Raw genomic sequence first — 23951 nt, 5'->3', positions numbered from 1 at the left:
TCTCCAAACCTGAGGTCAGTGATTGCGAACTATCTTGAAAGACTGTGGGAGAGGAAAGACTTTGCTAGAGAGGAATTCATTGTAAATTAAATAAAAAGGGACAAGGACTTGACTTTGTCCTACTGGGAAAGCCTAGGTCAGAACAGGCAGGCTGAAACAGTGCAACAATTCCATTGTACTGCACCTTTCTCATTTGAGTTATTTGGGGGGGATTTACACGGTAGGCAAATTTGGGGCAGGCCTTATAGAAGAGACAACATGGAAAACTGATTCTATGTTCTGTGATCAATTTCTTATTTTATTGATGGTTGTTGAGTGTTCACATACACCGCCTGTGTGATATATACCTCAACAGAGTGGGAGTCTGCATTTCTGTTCCCCCTCCTTATGTTGCATGTGGACTTGGACAAGGGAAGGCTGCAAATGCTCCACTTTGTGCCACATAACCGGAGGGGAAGCCAGAATGGTGCTACTCAATGCCCCACCCATCCACTTTTTTTTCTCTCTCCATAAGCCTCACAGAGTTCCAAATTATTTCCTTTTTTAAAAAACATTTGGTCCCTTCTCCTCAAATGCCAAATTCAGCCTGGTTCCATTTTGCTCTCCTGCAATTATTCAGAAGAGCTCCTTGCATAAATTCTAACTTTGTGGGAGTAGGGGAAAAAAGGGGCGAAGCTGTTGAAAGCATAAACTAACAACGGTCCAATTTACTGCCTCAAAGATCTGATGAGGTTAAGAAATCCAGTGGAGGGCACGGATTTCGTCTGCTGTGAAGCCAAGGCTTTACCTTATCATTTTTGAGAATTCAAATATAAATCTTTGATACCATTCTTTTAAAAATGAAACTTTCAGCTTTGTCTGCAGCAATAAGGGATGTGCTACATCAAGCGGTCCCCAACTTTTGCAACTTGATAGCTCCGATTTTGGGGTGGTGGTGGTGGAGAACCAGGCTGCACAAGCAGTGGGCTGGTACAAACAGCTTGATTGCAAGCTGCTCATGTGTGCATGCTGGCTCGCCGCTTGTGCGAGTCAAGCTACACATGTGTGCAGTCTGCCACTCACCCAACCGTGGTTGTGAATAGGCCACAGCCTGCTTGTGGGCCATGACCTGGGTGTTGGGGACCCGTGTATTACGTTACACGAGCTGAGCCAATTTACCACTTAATATTAAAGCTGGTGCTGCCTTTCTCCACAGCATGGTATTGTGTATGGAGATGATCTTGAGCCTGTGGAGAAGTGGGACCACCAAGCCACTGGTCATAGAGGTCGCTGATGGCTTTGTTCATCTCGGGGTCTTCCGGCTGGGCCATTTCATAGAGTCTCTCCACATGATGGAGCAGGTCCTTGCTGGATTCCCCTTCCGCTCTGATCTGTCCCCCTCCATTTAAGCACCCTGGAAAATAAGGATTTACAGCTGAAGGCAGGAGACGTGAAAGAGCGTTTAGCTTAAACTGGGAGTTGCTAACTTGAGGGGGTGGGCCAGAGGTTGGATTTTTGGCACTGTTGCCGTTAAGTTGGAAACATAGGTAATCCACGACCATAATTGAGCCCAAAATTTATTAAGTGAGACATCTGTTAAGTGAGCTCTGGCCCATTTTATGACCTTTTTTGCCTCCGTTGTTAAGTGAATGGCTTCAGTTGATAAAAGTAACAAAGTTGTTAAGGGAACCTGGCTTCCCCATTGACTTTGCTTGTCAGAAGGTCACAAAAGGGGATCAAGTGACCCCGGGACATTGCAACCGTCATAAATGACTCAATTGCCAAGCATCTGAATTTTGATCACGTAATCATGGGGATGCTGCAGAGGTCATACCTGTGAAAAATTGTCATGTCACTTTTTTCAGTAACTTTGTAACACTCACTAAAGTAGGGGTCGGTAACACTCAAAGAGCCACAAAGGTCCTAACCAGAAGCCCCCCATTCAATTCTGGAGCCAACTGGAAATCCAGTTCCCCCACCATAGAGTGAGTTCCTAGAGCGGCATCCTTTTTCCTCTACCTGCTCTAACTGAAAGCCCCATCTATTGTGGAACCAACTGGAAAACCCGCCCCTTGCATGAGTGTCTCCTCCGAGCGCACTGTACTTCCCTGCCCCAACCAGCAGCTCCTCTCAAAACTGTGGTGCCGACTGGCCACAGAGTTTTAGCAGCGGGAAGAAAGAGCCACATGCGGCTCCAGAGCCGCATAGGTTGCTCACCCTGTACTAAAGGAAGTGTTGTAGATCCAGAACTACCTGTATGGAACTATTCTGGGTATACAACGGAAAAGGGAAGGGATGAACTACTCACAAAATGTGGATATGTAGGACACTGTCTATGAATCCTACTTATCTGGGTTAATTGGAGTCGATGGTAATCATCTAAACCCGTGATGGCAAACCTATGGCACCCATTCCACAAGTGGCATGCGGAGCCATATTTGCTGGCACACTAGCAGTTAGCTCCAGCGCGCCAGCTGGCTTTTGGCCTTCTGGAAGGCCATTTTCTCCCTCCCAAGGCTTCAGGAAAGCCTCCAGAGTTTGGGAAGGGGTTGTGCGTGCATGCATGGGGAGGGGGGGTCACATGTGCATGCGCAGGTGGGCGGAAAGGATTGAATTGGGGTGGGTACGCGCGCGCACACACAATTTTGCCATGCCACAAGAAAAAAGTTTGCCATCACTGATCTAAACCAAATCCTAAAATACCAAAATGCCCATCAATTTCATTTTCTAAGTAAGTTTCCGTATTTTTCGGAATATAAGATGCACCTTTTTCCCTTAAAAAAAGCTGAAAATCTGGGTGCGTCTTATACACTGAATACAACATTTTTTGCCTCCCAAAACCCGCCCCTTCACCAAAATGGTCGTGCATAGTCTTTAGGAGGCTTCCAGAGTGCTCCTGGGGGCTGGGAAGGGCAAAAATGAGTGGAAAACGGCCCATTTTTTGCTCAATTTTAACCTCTCAGCCCCCAGGAGCATTCTATAAGCTTCCGAAAGGCTATCCATGCCCTTTTTTTTTATGAACAACGGGCCCGTTTTTGTGAAAAATGAGCTGTTATTTGCTCGTTTTTGGCCTCCCCATCCACTTAGAAGCACTTTGCAAGCCCCCTAAAGGCTATTCATGCTTTTTTTGGAGGGAAAAATGGACCCATTTTTGCAAAACACGGGCAGTTTTTGGGAGGTTTGCAGAGTGCAAAATTTTTTTTAAAAAAATTTCTGTTCAAAACCTTGCTGCATCTTATACTCTGAAAAATACGGTATTTTGTAAACCAAAGGAATTCTTGGGAACAAAACATAGGCTTGCATCCTTCAGTGTCCTATTGGCCAGGGAAACATAGCAGGCCGCAATGGTATCTATGCAGCCTATCTAGCCTATCATTCCCTCTCTTGAAAGAATTCCTGAAAACGTCCCAGAGAGTTCTGGATCAAACATTTGTCTCTTCCCTTCCAGCCATATGCCAACTCAAACCTGTAGGCATCCTCACCTGAGGGACAAGCCATCACCTCCACGTAATGGTAGGGCAGCTTTCCGCGTTTCAGTTTCTGCACAAAGTTTTGGATGTTCCGAAATCCATAGGCCAAGGCAAAGTGCAGGAGGGTCTGGCCATCCTTCTCCAGCGTCACCTCTTGAAAATCCTTGTTTCTGAGTGGATGAACATTAGAGAGCATAGAGGATTGACAGCCAAACTGTAGCTTTTCCTCCAGGCTCGTGAGGAGAAAGCAAGTTAGGCTTCAGCTGCGTCACAGATTGGGGAAAAATAAGAAATTTATCCTCCAAAGTCTATGGAGATTCTCAGTCAACCAGGTCACGGTTGTCCCAAAAGATGCTCTTTTTTTTTCTGCAAAAGGCAACTGGAGTTTCTGTTTTTCCTTGAAGGCGTTTCGCTTCTCATCCAAAAAGTTTCTTTAGTTCTCACTGAAGGACTAAAGAAGCTTCATGGATGAGAAATGAAACATCTTCAAGGAAAAACAAACTCCACGCCTTTTGAAAAAAAGCACCTTCCAAAGGAAAATCTGTTTGGAGGTGAATTGCAGAATCAAGCAATTCCTGACATTTATTTTGGGACTGCACTGGCAAGATTCAAGCACTTGCAGGCAGCAGCTATTCGATCTAAGGGTTTAACAGCCTTTTTCTTGGGGGGTAGCTTATATAGAAGGGGTGAAAGCCCCAGTGGGACCAGACAGTGATGGAAAGAGCACTGGTAATAAAGACCAAACTTTTTCCTCCTAGGCTTGGGCGAAGTTGTTCCTCTTTAAAAAAAACACTATGCAGAAGCATTAGGTGATTCTCCCTGTTGCAAGGTAGAAAAAGGCTGATCTTAACAAACTGCCCCTCACAAGTTATTTCATGAAGCTTCAAAAAAGTGGGGGGGGGGGATCAATGTACAGACAGTTTTTACCCCCAAAATTTAGAACATGGCCACAAGAAGATGTGAAGGCCGAGTGTGTCCTATGAATGATCTGAGTGACTGTCACTATCCTGGGAATGGAGAGACAGGAAGAGGGCAAAGGCAAGAGGAGGGTGGGGTGGGAGGGCTAGGAAGGAAGTTGAGCTCCTTACTTCAGGGTCTTGTACTGAAGCTCCTTAACTGGAATGCCAAAAAGCTCCTTGGCTGCATATTTGAATATGTGCTCCAAATATCCCCCAGAGCCACCTCCGGGATGGCCCAAGAGCTGATCTTCCAAACAGTTGCCAAACCTACAGCGAGGGGGGGGGGGAAGGGGGACAAATGCCACAAAGTCAAGCTGTCAACTCCTGGTAGCTTCATCCATGTAGCTTCCTTTTCTGACTTCCCTCTTTAGCTAACAATCATGGGGTTTTCCCAAGATCAGCCAAGACTGGCTAAGGGCTATCACCCACAGGGCCCGAGTGACTCCGAGTATTCTTGGACACGATACGGAAATTCATTTCTGCTGCCTTCTTTCAGGATATTTTTATTTCCACTTTTCAGTTTAGTCTTCAGCCCCGGGCCTTCCTGCTAGTATTCCCAAACTAGCTGTTGCCATTAAAGGTAAAGGTACCCCTCGCACATATGTGCTTGTTGTTCCTGATTCTAGGGGGCGGTGCTCATCTCCGTTTCAAAGCTGAAGAGCCAGCGCTGTCCGAAGAAGTCTCCGTGGTCACGTGGCCAGCATGACTCAATGCCGAAGGCGCACGGAACGCTGTTACCATCCCACCAAAGTGGTTCCTATTTTTCTACTTGCATTTTTACATGCTTTCAAGCTGCTAGGTTGGCAGAAGCTGGGACAAGTAACAGGAGCTCACTCCATTAAGCGGCGCTAGGGATTCGAACCACCGACCTTTCTGATCAACAAGCTCAGCATCTTAGCCACTGAGCCATTGCTACTGTTGCCATTAAATATACCGCCAAATGCCCAGCAGTGTTTTAGTAAAACCAAAGTCCAATGTAGAGACAGAGGAGAGGGGATCAGCACAGCAGCCAAATGTAACCACTGGAACCTACCGTCGGCCTCATCTGCAATGGCAGAAGACGCGTTGAGGTGCTTATTGCTAGGCAGATGGCAAACATGGTCGCTTTTGAGATGTGGCCGATCTCTAAAACTGGCCTGTCTCATTAGTGAGAGATGCTCCAAATTGTGATTGGACTTTGGCCAGGCTTTTGAATTGAGTTGAACAACTTTTCCTAAGCCTAACTTGGCCTTTAAACAATGTGCAATTCTAAATTGAAGTGGATCCAGCCAGGACAAAACTAAAACCAGCTCACTTGGGGTGGGGTGGGGGTCAATGTTCCCTCTAATTTTTTTTCACGGTGAGCGGAAAAGTATAGTGTTTGAGCGGCACAGTTTCATGCCTGAGCACCTAAGAGAGCCACCGTTTGAACTTCTGTCTCGTCTGCTGGACATTTGCGCAACATTCCAAGCGCCAAGCACCAATTGTGAGCGAGGTTTCAGCCTGATGAATGCCAGGCATGAAAATGTGCCACTCAAACACTATACTTTTCCGCTCACCCTGAAAAAAAAAAGACTTCTGCTCAGCTTTTAGATCATTAGACTGGCTAGAGAGAGACATGGCACCAACAGGTCCTGGGTCCTGGCATTTTGCAGGCAACCTGTCCTCTCACATTCCTTTGGAATGCAACCCATCACATTTGAATTAGATTTTGCCAATTATCCTATTAAAAGATAATCCTATTATTCTAAAATATGACTAACTCGATATTAAAAATGTAAATATTTAATGCTGATAAATAATAGCAGTAATTGTTATTTAGTATGATTAAAATCAGTATTGATATATATCTATCTAAATTGACAATAAACACTAAAATAACAATACAAATATATAATGTGGAATATAAATGTAATAAATATAATATATAAATACAACATAAATGTAATAAAATAATTTATCATGAAACTCTCCCCCTTTAAAGTAATAAGATCAATTAAATAGTCTAGCAAGTTTGGACAATATGCTATATGTTATGTTACTTAAGAATATATATGCCTCAGAATCAGATACAACATCCACATCATTTCCAACTGAGTCAATAAAATGATATGCCATGCCAAAACTATTTTAAATAAAGATATGAAATTAATCAAGTATTGCATTTATTTTTCAAAATGAATGTAGAATTTTTTTTATTATTTAAGTTTTGAAGACTTAGACACAAAAAGAGATAGCTGACTAACCTAATACGATTAAACCAATAACTCAAATGAACAATATACAACAACTGAGAGATAAGCGAAAGGAGAAATGTATTAGGGGTGAGAACCCACCGTCGAGCAATTTGGTTAGACCACAATGTTGGGAAAACTTAAAAAAGCTGATAGGAAATCCGCTATAACTACCTGCTTGGAATTAGCAATTAAACTTCATTTTAGATGAGGCGAGAGGATTTATAATCCTTGCCTCTTTAAGCAAGGAAAGGAAAAGAGAACCAGGTTGTCCTCAGCAGAGGAAAATATGTAAATGTAACAAAGGTTAGAGGGGAGGGAAGGAGGATAGTAGGGAAGTCAGGATGGAGAGGAGAAAGGAGAGGAACAGGAAAGGCAGAAGAAGGGGGGAAGGATAAGGAGGAGGAAGAGAAAGAAGAGAAGGGAAAGAAGGTGGGAAGAAAGGAGAGAAGAAAGAGAAGAAACCGGGGGAGGAAGGAGGGAGGGAAGAGGAGAGGGTAGTAAAGAGGGAAAGAGGGAGGGAAAGAAAGAGAGAAGGAGAGTTGAAAGGAAGGAAGGAAGGAAGGAGGGAGGAAAAGAGGGAGATTAAGAGAAAAGGAAGGAGGAGGGAAAGAGGAAGGGAAGGAGGAAAGGTATGTGAGAAGGAGGGGGGGACCGAGGGAGGGAAAGGAGGGGGAAGGAAAGGAGGAAAGGAGAAAAGAAAGGAGGGAAGGCAGGGGAGAAGGAAGTAAGGGGGGAGGGAAGAAAAGGATATGGAAAAGAAGAAATGAGGGAAGAGAAGAGGGAGGGAAGGAATAAGATACCTAACCTTTGATGTTTATAATGATTTGATAGTATGGGAATATCTCGAAATGTAGTTGTATTGTTTTTTACAAGTTATGGATGTTGTATTTTCTTTTTACCAATAAAATCTTTTTTAAAAATTAAAAAAAAAAGTTTTGTACCCTATCTTTTCTAACTAACGTTAACTTTAAAAAGATGTTACATCAGACTACAATACAAGTAATTAAATGAAGACTAAAATAAGTGTTTTGGCATATTGAGCTTTTTATATTTCTTTCTAATATTTCTTCCTTAGTTGAGAACTTCCTCCTCAGCTTACTTACACATTAACTGTTTGTTGCTTTTATGGTTTATTCATTCACTGCTCCATCTTCAGTTTTTTTCACAGGGGGCAGGGTTTCCTTCCTTCCTTCCTTCCACTCCTTTGGCCACCAATTTTGATCTGACTCTCTCTCACTCACTCACACTCTCTCTCTCTCTCTCTCTCTCTCTCTCTCTCTCTCTCTCTCTCTCTCTCTCTCTCTCTCACACACACACACACACACACACACACACAGACAGACACGTGTTCTTTGGGGGGGGGTTTGAATTACTCCACCTCACTGCGCAAAGTCGGCTCAGCATGTGTTCGGCCCCTGCTTACGCTGAATCAAATCTGCAGCCGGCGGGACCATTTCAAAGCCGCCAGTCCTCTTGCTCCTTCTCCTTCACCTCCCCCTTCGCTCGGAGCACCTCAGCTGGGCTCTGGGTTATCCCTGCCATCGCCTCCACCTCCGCCGCTTTCCTACTAGCTCCCGCGGCCTCAAGCACGGCAGAGGAGGAAGGGGGAGGGATAACGCGGGGGCCAGCTCCACGTGGAGAGAGAGGCACCACTGCCACGGGCGGCTCATCAAAACAAGTCTGGGGAGGTCCTTTGCAAGCGGCCAGTTCTAGCTGCCTGCAAAGAACTTCCCCACGTTTGCTTTGGTAGAAAGCTCTGCGCGGCAGTTAGAAAGCTCTGCGCGGAGGTTTTTAGCGACGTGCGCGGCCGCGCACGCGCGCACCTTAGAGGGAACAGTGGTGGGGGTGTTAGATCATTTGGATATATTTGTGAGTGAGCTGTAATGGCCAGGGGGAGGGGGTGCACCTTGCTTTCTCCTGGCCATGGTGGCTTCTCCTTTCGCTGAATGTGTTGCAGAAGAAAGTGGAGAAAGCAGGCAGCAGCTTGGCAAGTAGATGAATTCTCAGGGAGGGTCTTACATGCTATCCAAAGGCATGGGATTCACTTCAAGAAGGGATACTCCTTCCTCGTCCAGCAGCTTTAAGACTTCTCCTGAAATAAAGATATATGACAATTAAGCAGATCCAAGAGGTCAAGCCCTGGCCCAGAACAAAGACAAAAAGCTTCACAGGATTCCAAGTCAATCCCAGGTGAGTCTCACTGACATACAAGGGGAAACGTACAGCAAAAAAGTTAAACGAAAGTACAAGGATCCAATAGTTGATTTATGCTGGTTTTTTTTAGTCCATTTTTGAAAAAGGAAGTATTAAATGTATGTTGCGTGACCTCAAATGATAGGAATTTGGGAAAGGGGGCTATGGATAGAAAAAATAATGTCAGGTATTTAACCAGCTGACTCCCTTAGCCTGTGTGTGCTGTAGCTATTGAGAGAATATAATCCTCTCCCTTCAGTCACCAGCCTCTTTCTATCTTGGAATTAAGTACAACTCATTAGATTGCAAGCTTGTCAGAGGCAGAAATGATGTTTCTTGGATCTGCCCCTCAGGTCACTGGGATCAGGTGGCGTATAAAAATACATAACTAATTCCTCTTTATGGTAAATACTAGGATTCTATAAAATGTCTCAAATCTGCCATGCTTGGAGCCTCAAAACCCCATCTTGCTTTGAGTTCAAAAAATCCAGAAAAAAATGATTCTAATTCAAAATAAGTGTTTTACACTTTTTAAGTTATTTGCACAGCCTAGTAAATATATCAAGAGAATAGTCTGAATTGTCTCTTTGTCCCCAATTGTGTGGCTGAAGTGCTTATTTGGAGCTTCCCCCTCTCCACCTGTGACAAATGAGACCCTGGCCTCTATCAAGATTCCTATCGGAGCAGGATTAATTCACGGGTCTGATGAAGGAGAAGCAGGGTCCTTCCCTCTCAAAGATCAGTTAGGCCTGCACTTTACCTGTTGTAATCACACAGTCAACCTCACGGGTCTGGTATTTTTGAATGAAGAAATCTGGCCTGGAAGCTTCTAGCTTTTTGTCATAGCAAGGCATCACAGTGGCATGGTAGATTTGGTCTGGTGTCAAGCACTGGAATAAGAGTTTCGAAATTGCATTGAAGCTGGCAAAAGAATAGGAGATGCAACCAAACAGCACAGCACAAAGGACCTTCCAATTTGGGGGCTGAGTGGTTGGGCAATCAGAAATTCACCATTTGTCTCACCCTTCTCTTTCCCAAGTGTTTATATCTCTTCCCCTTCTACTGCTCTCCAAATGATGGCTAGGGGATTTGTGAATATGGAGAGTAACATATACAGAATGGCTAGTCTAAGTGCCTCAGTGGGGGCAATCACATCATGGGTAGCTCGCATTGCACTCATGGCAGAAGCACCAAGGCACTTCCGGTTCGATAAACTGAATTAGCTGGTGACATTGCTGTTGACCAAGGTATGCCCAATTGGGAGCTCCTTTCATGACCCCAGCAGGAGCCGGAGCAAAGAACGGGGGCTCGGCCCATCCCACGGCAGCACTTGGGTCTCAAACACGGATTTGCTAATTCCCAACCCAACATCCTAACCATGCAAGCCACTATACTCCTTATAGGTAGATCGTTGAATAGGAAAGAAACAGCTGGCTGCCCCTTTGGGAACACAAACACACACAAACAAATCCTGTTTTTACAGAGGGAGCAAACGCTCTGAGTTAGAGCTGCAGCAGAGATTTGTAGCACATTTGCCAATTTGTCCTTTGCCTCCAGTGTTCCAAACTTCCCCATTACATCTGCTGTCTTGCTAGTAAAGTTTGAGCAACACCTGTTGTTTGGCAAAGTGGTCCTTAATCAGGGCTCCCATGATCTGCTGGGGTGATCTGGTAGTACTGATGTATGGGATGATAAAATTCCCGTGGGTTTTTTCAGCATAACAGATCCAACCTGTAAGGGAAACATTTTTAAGAATTAAAGCAATCCTGCTATCTATCTTTGGGTCAATGAAAGCTACGTAGCAAAGGTGAACCTTGGCCCTATTTAAGAAGGGTTGCACAAGGAGTTCTTTTTCCCATCCATTAAACTGAATATAACCAGACACCTAAATATGTAGCAAGCCCCAAATACTTGGGCAAGACAACAAAAGCAATTACTTGGATTATGGCAAGGTATATTTAATGCTATTTTTGAGATAAAGAAATGGAGTAGTTGCAAAAGGAATTGCTGAATCTCCTTCGCAGTGAGTTCACAAAGGCACAATCTATTTGCATGATTTGAAACACTTCTTGGTTATCCCCCCCCCCCCTTAAATTGCCGTTTGTGAAAAAAGCTGCCAACCGACTGCACTCTTGTCTCTCGATCTATTATGCCCCATGCCTTTCCCAGCTTCCATACCATCACTCACAGTATGGAAATTAGGCAGGACATAAGTAAGTCTTAAAATTGCCTGCTTGGTTCTGAAAATGCAAATAAAAGTAAGTCCTCTAAAGACTTAATTATAGTTCCCTATAGCTGAACAGAGAGTCTTCCGGATGGAGAGTCTTCCAGTAGCCAGCCTACAACCATAGAGTGCACTCCTAGAGCAGCCTCTGCTGGAAGACTTGGCAGCCGAGTTTTGGAGTTTGGAAGCTGGAGAAGTTATGCTCGGAGCGCCGCTGCGGTGCCCTGCAGGCAGAGCTGGCCCAGGACATGGTGAGGCTGGGAGGTATGCTTGCTGGGGGCGGAACAGGTGCTCGCGCAACCCCTCTCTCCAGCCGGGCAGAGCTCCATGCACTGACCTAGGGGGCCAAGCCGCGGGAGCTGGGGGATGGGCAGAGCGCCACGTGGCTTGGCACCTTAGGGATACCTCCTAGGCCAGTGAATGGCGCTCTGCCCGGTTGGAGAGGGGGTGTCAAACATGCCTCCTTCAATATCCAAGAAAGGAAAGCCTCAACTCCATTTTAATAGACATAAAGTACTTTTACTAGATATGAAGTGAAAACAGCAAAAAGAAAGCAAGATCTGAGCCAGAAAGGCGGGAACATATATATATCAAATGTTTACCCAGCACCCACCCCCCAATTCCACAACCCATTGTCCAATCTGCAACTCCCTAAGGTGTCATGTGGGGTTCATCTTCAAAAAGCCTCATCAAGTTGGTATGTGGAACGGTTGGTCTTGATGAAGTCCAAACATCAGCCACCAGCATGAGCAGAAGATGGTGAGAACAAGACTCCTCCAGTACAATATAATTCCCTTCCCCAATACTATGCACACACACACACCGTTCCTATGGAAGCCGATAGCAAGCAAGCATACCAAGCAAAACAGAGGCTGACATGGGGTGGCGCAGTGGTTAAATGCAGCACTGCAGGCTACTGCTAGATCAGCAGTTCAGCGGTTCAAATCTCACCGGCTCAGGGTTGACTCAGCCTTCCATCCTTCCGAGGTGGGTAAAATGAGGACCCAGATTGTTGGGGGCAATATGCTGACTCTCTGTAAACCGCTTAGAGAGGGCTGAAAGCCCTATGAAGCGGTATATAAGTCTACTGCTATTGCTATTGCCAGGCGGCTATTCATGAGCGTGGTCACCACATGGCTGCTTCGCCTGAGGCTGTGCCTGGCTCTTCGGGAGCCGCCCAGCAACTCCCCCCTCTGGCCAGGCAGAACGCCACTCCCCAACCTAGCGGTATCCCGAAGGCGCCAAGCAACATGCCTTTCCCCTCCCCGGCTCCCGCACCTTGGTGCCTTCGGGATACTGCTAGGTTGGTTAGCGGTGCTCTGCCTGGCTAGGGGGGGGGGTCCAGGGGACTTATTTTTGGGGGTGGGCTTATATTTTTGCCCATGCGAAAAATGTTGCAAGGAGTTAGTTTCAGGACAGATCGTATTTTCAGGGAAACATGGTGTGTGTGTGTGTGTGTAGCAAAGCAGCAAAATATGCCAGAAACGGTTAGAAAACTATGCAAATCAGTCAAGTGACCACAGGATGCTGCAATCAGTTGTAGTGCCTAAAATCCAGTCATGTGACTGGGGGGGGGGTAGCATGCTTTACAACAGCCATCATACCTTCAAACTTACTGTGTTTCCCTGAAAATACAACATGTCCTGAAACTAAAGCCTTGCCACATTTTTCGGGTGGGGAAAAATATAAGCTCCTGTCCCGAAAATAAGCCCCTTGTACAACCCCCCCCCTCTGGTGAGGCAGAGCACTGCTCACTGACCTAATGGTATCCCGAAGGTGCCAGGGGGCGGGGCGGAAGAAAGGCACTCACGTTGCTTGGCATCTTCAGGATACCGCTAGGTTGGGGAGTGGCATTTTGCCTGGCTGGAGGGGGGAGTTGCTGGGCGGCTGCTCCCTTGTGAGCGGGCACACAAAGAGCCAGGCACAGCCTCAGGGGCGAAGCAGCCATGAGGTGACCATGCTCATGAGCAGCCACCTGGCAAACCCCCTCTCCAGCCGGGCAGAGCACCATTCACTGACCTAGGAAGTATCCCTAAGGCGCCAAGACACGTGGCGCTCTGCCCACCCCCCCAGCTCCCATGGCTTGGCACATTTGGGATACTCCCTAGGTCAGTGCATGGAGCTCTGCCCGGCTGGAGAGGGGGTTTGCCGGGTGGCTGCTCATGAGCATGTTCACCTCATAGCTGCTTCGCCCAAGGCTGTGCCCGGCTCTTCGGGAGCCTGCTCGCAAGGGAGCAGCTGCCCGGCAACCCCAAAACAATAAGCCCTCCCCATCTAATAAGCCCAAGGCCATATTTCATGGGTCAAAAAAGTATAAGACTCTGTTGTATTTTCGGGGAAACATGGTACTAGTTATAAGTTGAGGACTACCTGTAATTACTTTTTGAATTTCTTTAAATGTTTTGCTGAAATTTTGTATAATGGGGTGCCCAAATTTGGAGCCAGTTATGGTGGTCAAATCTAGAGTACATTACATCAAGGAGAGTCTTGCTTCAGTCTTCCCTCCCCTCTGGTGCCATGTGGTATTTACTCACCAGGACAAGCAGCAGCTAACATGGGCAAAGATTTCTTATCTTCTGCTCGTCTCTGGAAACGCTGCACAAACTCCCGCTGGCTCTCCAGCAAACTGAAGTTCCTGGTGAAAGTTGTATCAAGGACAAAATGTACCCCTGATAAAGGAGAAGGAAGAGAAGAAGTGTTGAATAGATACTACGACGAAGTGCAATTTCAGGATGGTATTTGGTCAACTCAGCTGCAGGAAAAAAAGGGGCTGCAACAATCGATCAGCAGCAACATTTTACAGGACCTATGACTGGTACTTCATTAGCTCATGCAGCTGGCCAAAAGGACTGTACAGATTTCTGTTAAGACATCTTGAATGCTAAGGTAAGGGTAAAGGTTCCCCGTGCACATATGTGCTAATCGTTCCTGACTCTAGGGGACTTTGCTCATCTCCGTTTCAAAGTCGAAGAGCCATCACTGTCCGAAGACATCTCCGTGGTCATGTGGCCCGCATGACAATGCCGAAGGCACACAGAACGCTGTTACCTTCCCAACAAAGGTTGTTCCTATTTTTCTAGTTGCATTTTTTACGTGCTTTTGAACTGCTCGGTTGGCAGAAGCTGGGACAAGTAATGTCAGCTCACTCTGTTATGCATTGCTAGGGATTCGAACTGCTGAACTGCCGACCTTCTGATCGACAAGCTCAGCATCTTAGCCACTGAACCACCGCGTCTTTAATGCTAGCTTGGAATAAAATGCATAATCTTTGATACTATAAAAATTTCCAACCTTACTTACAGTGAGTTCTTTACATACTTTGAATGCTGCTTCTTTCCTTCTACTTAGGCTCAGTTGCTATTTATAAGCAACTGCCATCAGATTCACCTTGTGTTGCTTGAATTTTCAAATCTGATCTCTCTTCCATTTTTTCCCAGCCTCCCCACAAATTGAGTGCAAATTAAAGTATTAGATTTGGAAAGCATTGGGAAAGTACAATAATTGAATACAAGAATAGAGACTGAATAAGATTACTCTTTCATTTACACTGTGTGCTTGATGATTTCCACCTAAGTGCAAGAAGGGGGTTTATTCTTATAGCCGCCCTGTTCAATTTCTCTGCAAGTGTTTTAGAACAGCATAATCCAGAATTCTTCACAACTTCCCAGAAATATGATTGAAATATTTTGTAGGCTAGTTTCCATGCTTGTGGGTGACAATAATGATTGAATTATTATAATTGGTATAAGATGAGGAAACACATTTTACCCCCATTTAAATATGTCCGCTTATATAGATGCCAATGCATATATTTCAAATTTATTTTCTCACATTTTCAATATTTCTGTCTTCAATGCTGCTTAGGTGTGACACACAAATGACTGATTTGGATTAATTTCATGGGACTAGCTCAGCATCCCTTTTGAGAATTTTAAGAAGCAAACTGGACGAGAGTTGCCACTGAAGACTTTACATGCAAATCTCTTAGCACCATTTTCAAATCAAATACTACTCACCTAAATTCTTAAAGAAGGATGTCAGCTTCTTAGCTGTGTCTAAAGGAGTCATTCCGAATCTTGCAGCTAAAGAAGCTCTGGATTGGGGAGATACAGACACCACCACCAACTTCTTGGGAGAATTGGATGCCTTTTAGTTCAAAAAAGAAGAAAACAACCATAACTCTCCACTGACCTAACACACTGATATTTATATAACATTAAGGCAGGTGAATTATTTCAATGTGTTTATTATCTAACTAGCTGATAAGCCGTTGTTGCCCGAGTATTTATTTATCCTGATCCTGCATTAGACAGGAGAAGGTCTGATTTTGACGACAATTAAATTTGTTACAAATGTTTTCCCTGTGCCCTCAAAAGCGTCAAGGAAAGTGATACCACGTTGTTGTTTTGCTAGCTGATCCATGATCATTTGGTATGCTTAAAAATAATCAAAGCCTTGTTGAAAATGTCCGGGCCAAACATAATTTCTAATGTTGGATTTCCCCCCTTACCAGAGGAAGTCGCCTTGTGGAGTACTGTGAAGCCGTTATCATGGCAACTCCACTGTGCTGTACAGTAGAAGCCATTTTATTGCAGTATGGTAGAAGCCATTTTAAGGCACAACAGGCTGTATCTTAATAGAACACACACCCCGAGGGATATTAGGGGTGTCTTACCCCCACAGTATTTATTTCCAGAGAGTAAGTCATCTGTAGGTTCGGTTGAAATTGCTCAGACTTACGCTGAAACATACACACACACACACACACACACAGCCATTTTTATATATATTAAAACATACCTCTTCACTAGAGGAGCTAAAATTAATATTAAAGATTGACTGCTGATGAACACATCCCTTCTCTCTTTCTCCCTTCCCAATATTCAAGGTAGATAATGATTAAAAAGGTAATAGAAAAAGAGAGTTGGAGGCCATTAAAGCACAGCTCCCTGTTTAAATCACTTACCTTATTGGCATGTAACACTTTGTACAGCTCTTCGTGGCTCTGCTGAGTGATTAAGACGCTCTCCGCTGACGTGATGCAACCACTGCAGGCCAAGCAGTCATTAAGAGTAATCTTGGCCTTTTCCAGTTTTTGTGGCCCACCGTCCTAGGAAGGAAGCCATCGAATGGACTGCTGTCAGCATCCTGAAAAAAGTAATTGCGATGGGCATCCACAGGGAAGGTCAAAAGGCCAGGATGATAGATGTAGCCACACAAACCAAGTTTCACCACTTTCTTACATACAGCATGGTTGTGTGGCTACCATCTTGATCTTTTGGACACACACACACACCCCAGGTACAGGTAGCACTCAACTTATAACAGCTTATTTAGTGTCCGTTCAAAGTTACAACAGCACTGAAAATGGCAGTTGGACTTACCTGAACTGCATGTTTAGAAGAAAGGCGTGGGAGGAGTAACAGTTGGGTATTAACCCAGCCCTCTTGCCTATAGGAGACTGAGGTAATCTTTTGAAGCCACACCTACGGACCTCCTCTGACTTCCCCAGATTAACCGATGGATTGTAGCAGCATCTGAAAGGAAGGACAAACAAGAACAGCCAACACATATCCTTCCTAACCGTTATAGCTGAACCTGGACATGCTCAGGCCCCCCTAGACGCGGGGCGCCCAGGACGGGAGGGAAGTGACTCCTCCCACGCCTTTCTTCTAAACATGCAGTTCAGGTAAGTCCAACTGCCAGTTTCCGAAGACAAAGCGTGGGAGGAGTAACAGTTGGGACATACCAAAGCTAGATGTCCTGGGAGGGATTAGATGGGCCTGAGCCCCCTGGAGAGTCCAGGACTCCCTGTAGTACCCTCCTGCCGAAGGCAGCCTCTGCAGAGGCGTATGCGTCAAGTCTGTAATGCTTAATGGAGAAGGGGACGCCTAGGCGGCCGCCCAGCAGATCTCCTCTATGGGGGCCTGGGTGGACCAGGCTGCTGAGGTGGCTGCACTTCTCGTGGAATGTGCTGTGATGCCCTCTGGGACCTGGAGTCCTTGTGCCCTGTAGGCCTGTGAGATGGCCGCTCTAATCCATCTGCTGATGGTGGCCAGAGAGACCTTAGCTCCCCAGGAGGAAGGTTGGTAGGACACAAAGAGGGCCTTCAAACACCTAAAGGGGGCCGTGCGCTTCAGGTATATGCGCAAGGCCCTTCTGACATCCAGCTTGTGCCAGGATTTCTCCCTCTCACCGGAGGGATGGGGACAGAAGTCCGGGAGAATAATTCCTAGAGCCCTGTGGAAGGGGGAGTTAACCTTGGACATGAAGGTGGGGTCCAGCCTGAGGATGACCCGGTTATCTAAGAAGGTACAGAGGTCCGCCCTGTTGGAGAGGGCGTTGATCTCTGAAACTCTCCTGGCCGAGGTGATGGTGACCAGGAAGACGACCTTGAGGGTTAGGAGCTGGAAGGAAACCTCCCTCAGAGGCTCAAACGGTGCTTCCGTGAGGGCCTGGAGAACCGTGGGAAGGTCCCAGGTGGGGAATCGATGGACCACTGAGGGTTTCAGATTCGCCGCCCCTTTGAGGAAGCGTTTTAACACCGGATGCTGGGACAAGGGAGGAGCATTCACCCCCCCCCCACCAGTACTGTGGACAGAGCGGAGACCTGTCGCCTAAGCTGGGCGGAGACCCTTAGCTCGGCACCAGTCCGCAAAGGCCACCCAGGAGGCGTTGTAGATGCGTGTGGTGGACTGTCTCCTGGATGCCTCTACCGTCCTGATGACACTATCAGAATATTGGGCCTCCCTTAATTGTTCCCGCTCAATCGCCAGACAGTCAGATGAAGCCACTCCGGGTCCGGGTGCTCCAGAGATCCCTGGTGCAGGACCACCTCCCCCGCTGGAATCCTCCAGTGGGGAGCTGTGGACAGATCCACGAGGTCCGCCAGCCAGGGGCGGCGAGGCCAGAAGGGAGCCACCATTATCATCTCTACTCCCTCCGCCACCACCCTCCTCAGGACCCCGGGAATGAGGGGAAGGGGGGGAAAGGCGTAGAGAAGACCTGGTGGCCATCTGCATCGAAGGGCGTCCGTGTCCATGGTTCCCTTGGTCGGAAACCTCGATACGAACTCTGGCAGCTGGGCGTTCTGCAGGGTCGCGAAGAGGTCCACCGTCGGATGTCCGAACCTCCTGCAGATCTGATGGAAGATTGAGGGATGGAGTTGCCACTCTCCGTTGTTGACCGTCTCCCTGCTGAGCCAGTCTGCCTGATGATTTTCTGTTCCGGATATGTGCTCGGCTTTGATGGACTGTAGGTGTCTCTCTGCCCAGTTCCCCAGTCGCAGGGCCTCGTCGTGAAGGGCCTTGGAGTGGGTGCCGCCCTGTCTGTTCACATGGGCCTTGGCTGCTAGGTTTTCGGTCAGGACTAGGATGTGATGTCCAGATACCGTGTCCTTGAAGTGGCGAAGCGCCAGGTGGATGGCTCTGAGCTCCAACCAGTTGATGTTGTTTCGTAGATCTGTTGGAGTCCAGCGGCCCTAGGCGATCTGGCTCTCCAGGTGGGCCCCCCAGCCGAAGAGACTTGCGTCTGTGGTGAAGGTCCTTCTCGTCGGTTCTCTGAAGAGGCAACCCCTGCTCAAGGCTGGGGACAGCCACCAACGGAGCGATAGCAGCACCTGGGGTGACACTCTGATCCTGAAGGTAGCGTCGCTCGTCTCGGCTCTCTGGTGAGGCAGCAGGAACCACTGGAGCTCCCTGGCGTGTAGTCGAGCCCACGGCATGATCCCTATGCACGAGATGAACTTCCCCAGGAACCTGGAAAGAAGAACTACAGGGACAGAGCGTAACTTGCGAACCTCATGGATCATTTTAACAATGCTGTCCTCGCGATCTTGGGACAGAAAAACCTTCCCAGCCACCGAATCGATGATGGACCCTAGGTGAAGGAATCTGGTGGATGGTACCAGGTGACTCTTCTCCAGGTTAATGGAGAAGCCCACGGCCCTAAGAGTGTCAATGGTGATTCCCAGGTTCCGTTCAGCCAAGTCAGGTGACCTGGCTAAGACGAGGATGTCGTCTAAATAGCAGAACAAACGGACTGGGAGGGAGCGTAGGTGGCCCGCAGCTGCTGCTAGCACCTTGGTGAATGTCCTGGGGGCTGAGGCCAGCCCAAAGGGAAGGGCCCTGTATTGGTAGTGTTTTCCTTCGTGAGAAAACCTGAGGAGTTTACGGTGTTCCGGGGCGATCCTGATGTGTAGGTATGCCTCTGTGAGGTCGATAGAGGCTAGGAAATCGCCCAGTCGGATGCCCTCCAGGATGGACTTCAGGTGCCTTTTTGAGCGCTTTCGGCATCGGTAGGGAATGCTGATCACGCGCTCAGCTCACGTGCTCCAAAATGGCGACTGGACCTAAGATGGCGACCGCCGACCTGCGGACCGATCTCCTGTTGCTGGGGATCGTAGGGCCGATCTTCAGGCCTCGCAGGTCCCTCTGCTGCTTACCAGAAGCCTCGAAGCCACTCTGATCATCCCTGCCGGGCGGAGGCTTCCTCCCCTTCTTACGCGACCAGCCGGTCACACGGGGCACAGGCGCACACACTGGGCAGCGACGAGGCTTTCCCCAGCGGCGCTGAGCACAGTAGAGGAGAGGTGAGAAATCTTCAGCATTAATTCATTGATGCTGATGTAATCGCTGCTAAGGATCCTGCAGAAAAAACTCCCAAGTCTTCGAAGAGAAGGGAGAGTCAGAGAAACACTCCTTTCAGGCCGTAGACTGAGGTTAATCTGGGGAAATCAGAGGAGGTCCGTAGGTGTGGCTTCAAAAGATTACCTCAGTCTCCTATAGGTAAGAGGGCTGGGTTAATACCCAACTGTTACTCCTCCCACGCCTTCTCTTTGGAAACAAGTGACTTATGGTTGTTTTTCACACAAGCATTGCAGCATCCCTGGGGTCACAAATTCAGACGCTTGTCAACTGATTTATATTTATGACAATTGCAGTTTCCCAAGATCATGTGATCCCTTTTTGTGAACTTCTGATAAACAAAGTCAATGGAGAAGTCAGATTCACTTAACATCCATATTACTAACTTTAAAAAGGCAATGATTCACTTAACAGCTGTGGCAAGAAAAGTTGTGAAATGGGGCAAACCTCACTTAATCAAGTCTCACTTTGGGCTCAACTGTGGTCCTAAGTCAAGGACTACCTGTTCACTTCCCACTTGCGTTACAGGGTTCCCACTATCAAAAGCAATAGAGATTTATTTTTGTCTGCTCCACAGATTTGTCCTAGACTATATCCTTGAAAACAGTAATCTGTTGTCAAAATTTCTGAGTTTCACAGCAAAAACTAAGTTTCTGATTATGACAAAAATGACCCACATCAATTGCTGGTCCTCAAATCTAGAGTGCCTTCCAGCCCAACAAAAACTCTATTGCAGAGTTGGAAAAAAATGGAAGAGTTAGAAAAAATGTTGGGAAAAAAGCTTGTTCCTAAAACACACTCAGACAGGGGAAAGAAAAACTTTACCTGGCCAACTTGAAAATAAGTTCCATCATCTTCAATACGAATCCTAGCTGCTGCTTTTCCAGGCTTGTCAACTTTGATTGGTTTTATACATTCCTGAAAGGGAAATCACACAATCAAATTATCCAACAAGCCAACAAACATTTATAACAAAAACAAAACATAAATATAAAAATATGTGGAATTAATAAAGATTAACTTAAACCAAGCTTCCTTGGTGAATCACAAATATTGCTAACTTTGATCTGGCTGGCAATATTCATATTCATCCCCTGGCCTCTGAAGTTTTCTGAGAGTCTACTATATTGGGTTCCACAGGCATCAACTTTTCCAAGCTAAAAATGTAGCTATGAAACTTAAAATGTCTAACATGGAAAACAAATGAAGCCAATGCGCAGCAAAAGAGAAAATGAAACAAGATGTAATTTGCTTACAGTAAACCTGTATAAGAAAAAAAATTGTAAAACATTTGCTTTACAAAAATTTGGGGCAAGAATTTATATCCTCAGGATCAATGAAGAAAAAGTAAGTTGTTTTATATATAAACCCATATATAAATTACAACTACTATACAGTTGAAAATGATTATCTTGATATGTAGGTGTAGAAATCAAATGAGAATAAAATCATAATAATCAGAATATAGTATCTAATGAAAACAAATGTATATTCTTTAAAGGACATGGAAAAATAAATAGATTTAACATGAAACTTGGTTTCTCTTGGGAAATTGGAATGATTTCTCCAGAATTAGTTTAAAAAACTGTTTTCTGCATCAAATTAATGCAAGATAAACTGCAAAATAAACCATCAAAAATATGTTTTGAAATGACAGAGAAATTTGAGCTCATAAATATATGGAGACATGGAAATGGAAATGCTAAAGAACATACCGTATTTTCACGACCAAAAGCCGCACCGGATTATAAGCCGCAGTATCAATTAACGTTAATTTTTCAAACTTTTTCTATATATAAAGCGCACCGGGTTATAAGCCACACGTTTCCCGACGCTTCTGGACATCTGTTGCAGTCGCGAGGAGCGGAGAAGAGCGCGAAGGTTCTTGGCGCTCCAGGAAGCCGCGAAAGCAGCTGGGAGAGGCGCACGGCTTGGTTTCTCCTCCCTGGACGTCGCAGCAGCAGCCCCAAGCGCACCGATCTCTGTGTTTTTCGCATCGGGGCATGCTGCAAGAGAGAGCGTGTGAAGACCTTTCCGGATTGCTGGTGGTGGAGGTGCGGGCCCGTCGCCCTGTGCTCAGCAAAAAAAGTCCGGGGGAGTCCTTTGCGCTGGCTGGAAAAGATCTTCACTCTTCACTCATTCCCTCTTGCAGCACACCCTGCTGCGAAAAACACTGAGATCGGTGAGTTTGGGGCTGCTACTGCGACATCCAGGGAGGAGAAACCAAGCCGTGCGCCTCTCCCAGCTGCTTTCGCGGCTTCCTGGAGCGCCAAGAACCTTCGCGCTCTTCTCCACACTCTTCTCGGCTCCTCACAACTGCAATAGACGTCCAGAAGCGGCAGGGGCTATCGAGCTGGAAATCCAATCCCCATTAGCCCCAAAAGCCGCTTCTGGACATCTATTGCAGTCGCGAGGAGCGGAGAAGAGCGCGAAGGTTCTTGGCGCTCCAGGAAGCCGCGAAAGCAGCTGGGAGATCTTTTTCCATATATAAAGCGCACCAGGTTATAAGCCGCACTGCCGGTTTTGGATCAAATTTTAGGATTTTCAGTGCGGCTTATAGTCGTGAAAAAACGGTACATACTTTTCTGAAAGACACAGATCCTTTTAAAGATTAGATACGTTTTGGATTTCTGAGAAATTAGCTGTATTAGTAAAAACAAAGGTACTATCAAAAATGATCTCACGTTATAATCCAGTGACATTGACATATAAGGGAGAAACTAGAATTTAGAGATGGAGGTTAAATGGGACTCAAAAAGAATTAAGGACTATAAAAAAAGAATTGAAATTTTTAAAGAATTATCTAAATAAAAGTACAGAGGTAAGAACAAAGTGGAACACACATAAAGCTTTTACAAGAGGATAATTTGTAAACAACAACAAAGCTGATTAGGAGCCCAGAGACTAAAACATATAAAGAACAGTTGCAGGAACTGGGCATGGTTAGTCTAGTAAAGAGAAGGACTAGGAAGGACATGATAGCAGTCTTCCAATATTTGAGATTCTGCCACAAAGAAAGAGAGGAGAAACACATTTCCAAAGCACCTGAGGGCAGGGCAAGAAGCAACGAGTGGAAACTGATCAAGGAGAGATTCAATCTGGAACTAAGAAGAAATTTCCTGACAGTTAGAACAATTAATCAGTGGAATGATTTAGTCTTGATACAGGAGTAATTTCAGATGAAACCTTAGTAAGACCACACTTGGAATGCTTCATCCAGTTTTGGTCACCATATTATAAAAAAAAGATGTTGGGACTCTGGAAAGAATGCAGAAAATAACAAAGATGATGAGGGAATTGGAGAATAAAACATACGATGAACGATTGCAGGAATTGGCTATGTCTAGTTTAATGAAAAGAAGGACTTGACATGATAGCAATGTCCCAATATTTGAGAGGCTCCTACAATGACAAGGTGGTCAAAACTATTTTCCAAAGCACTGAAAGGTCGGACAAGGAATAAAGGATGGAAATTGAAGGAGGAGAGATTCCACCAGGAACTTTCTGACAAGGAGGAACAATCAACCAATGGAATATAAGTTGTGGGAGCTTCATCCCTGGAAGATTTCAAGAAGAGGCTGGACTGCCCTCTGTCAAAAATAGTATAGGGTCTCCTGCTTGGGCGGGGGGGGGGCGGGGGTTGGACTAGATGACCTCCAAGGCCCCTTCCAACTCTGTTATTTTATGTTCGGAGGCCGGAGGGGAGGGCGAGAGCGGCTTTGCGGGCCCGATGCCAAGCGGACAAGAGGGCCGTCAACAGTCATTGTTATACCGCCCAGATCCTTTTTCAAGGCACCCAAACTGACTACCGTTGTCACAGCTGGCAGAGAAAGGAGCCATTTGAAGTGAGGCCGCTTCCTCTCTTCCTAGAGAGGGAAACCCGGAGGCCAACCGCAGCGAAGGTGTGAGGGAACCCGTCCTCACTTAGGCCGAGGGAGAACCAGAGAGGCTGGATCCCTTCGGCCTCTGCAAGCGACACTCGCCCACCTGACGGTGCTACAGATAAAGCCCGCGAGCGCCGCTTCGGTCAAGGGAAGCGGAGCCCGGCCTGGCGCCCACCTGCGAGGGGCCGATGAAATCGTCCAGGTCAGTCAGTTGCAGAACGCCGCTGAAGGGCGACGCTACCGCCATTTTGCCCCCGCCGTAAAGCGTCGAAAAGCGCCGTAAAAGCGGGAGCCGCGCTTTCGCCAAAGACGGCAACGATGCTTCAGGGCCTTTTGTCGTAAAAGCCACCGCGAGGGAGGCGCACGAGACTCCGTCCATTC

At 46.5% G+C, this 23951-nt stretch overlaps 2 protein-coding genes across 2 annotated transcripts; both read right to left on the bottom strand.

The window, feature by feature from the left end:
• Nucleotides 1-277: 277 nt before the first annotated feature.
• Nucleotides 278-23951, bottom strand: CIAO3 (cytosolic iron-sulfur assembly component 3). Its single transcript, XM_014060037.2, has 11 exons — nucleotides 23746-23951; nucleotides 20512-20604; nucleotides 16008-16151; nucleotides 15058-15187; nucleotides 13576-13710; nucleotides 10430-10548; nucleotides 9578-9707; nucleotides 8644-8716; nucleotides 4538-4675; nucleotides 3462-3619; nucleotides 278-1393 (listed from the first exon to the last, which is right to left on the bottom strand). The coding sequence occupies exons 1-11, from the start codon at nucleotides 23947-23949 to the stop codon at nucleotides 1155-1157; spliced, it is 1563 nt and encodes a 520-aa protein (XP_013915512.2). The 5' UTR covers nucleotides 23950-23951; the 3' UTR covers nucleotides 278-1154.
• On the bottom strand, nucleotides 16054-19335 carry LOC148042721 (uncharacterized). Its single transcript, XM_087729220.1, has 3 exons — nucleotides 19248-19335; nucleotides 16426-18839; nucleotides 16054-16189 (listed from the first exon to the last, which is right to left on the bottom strand). The coding sequence occupies exons 1-2, from the start codon at nucleotides 19333-19335 to the stop codon at nucleotides 17659-17661; spliced, it is 1269 nt and encodes a 422-aa protein (XP_087585346.1). The 3' UTR covers nucleotides 16054-16189; nucleotides 16426-17658.

The sequence above is a fragment of the Thamnophis sirtalis genome, unplaced genomic scaffold, assembly GCF_051295495.1.
Source record: "Thamnophis sirtalis isolate CommonGarterSnake01/CBP01778 unplaced genomic scaffold, rThaSir2_p1.2 scaffold_14, whole genome shotgun sequence".
In the NCBI taxonomy this organism is placed as follows: domain Eukaryota; kingdom Metazoa; phylum Chordata; class Lepidosauria; order Squamata; family Natricidae; genus Thamnophis; species Thamnophis sirtalis.
This window is presented reverse-complemented; position numbering and strand designations above follow the sequence as displayed.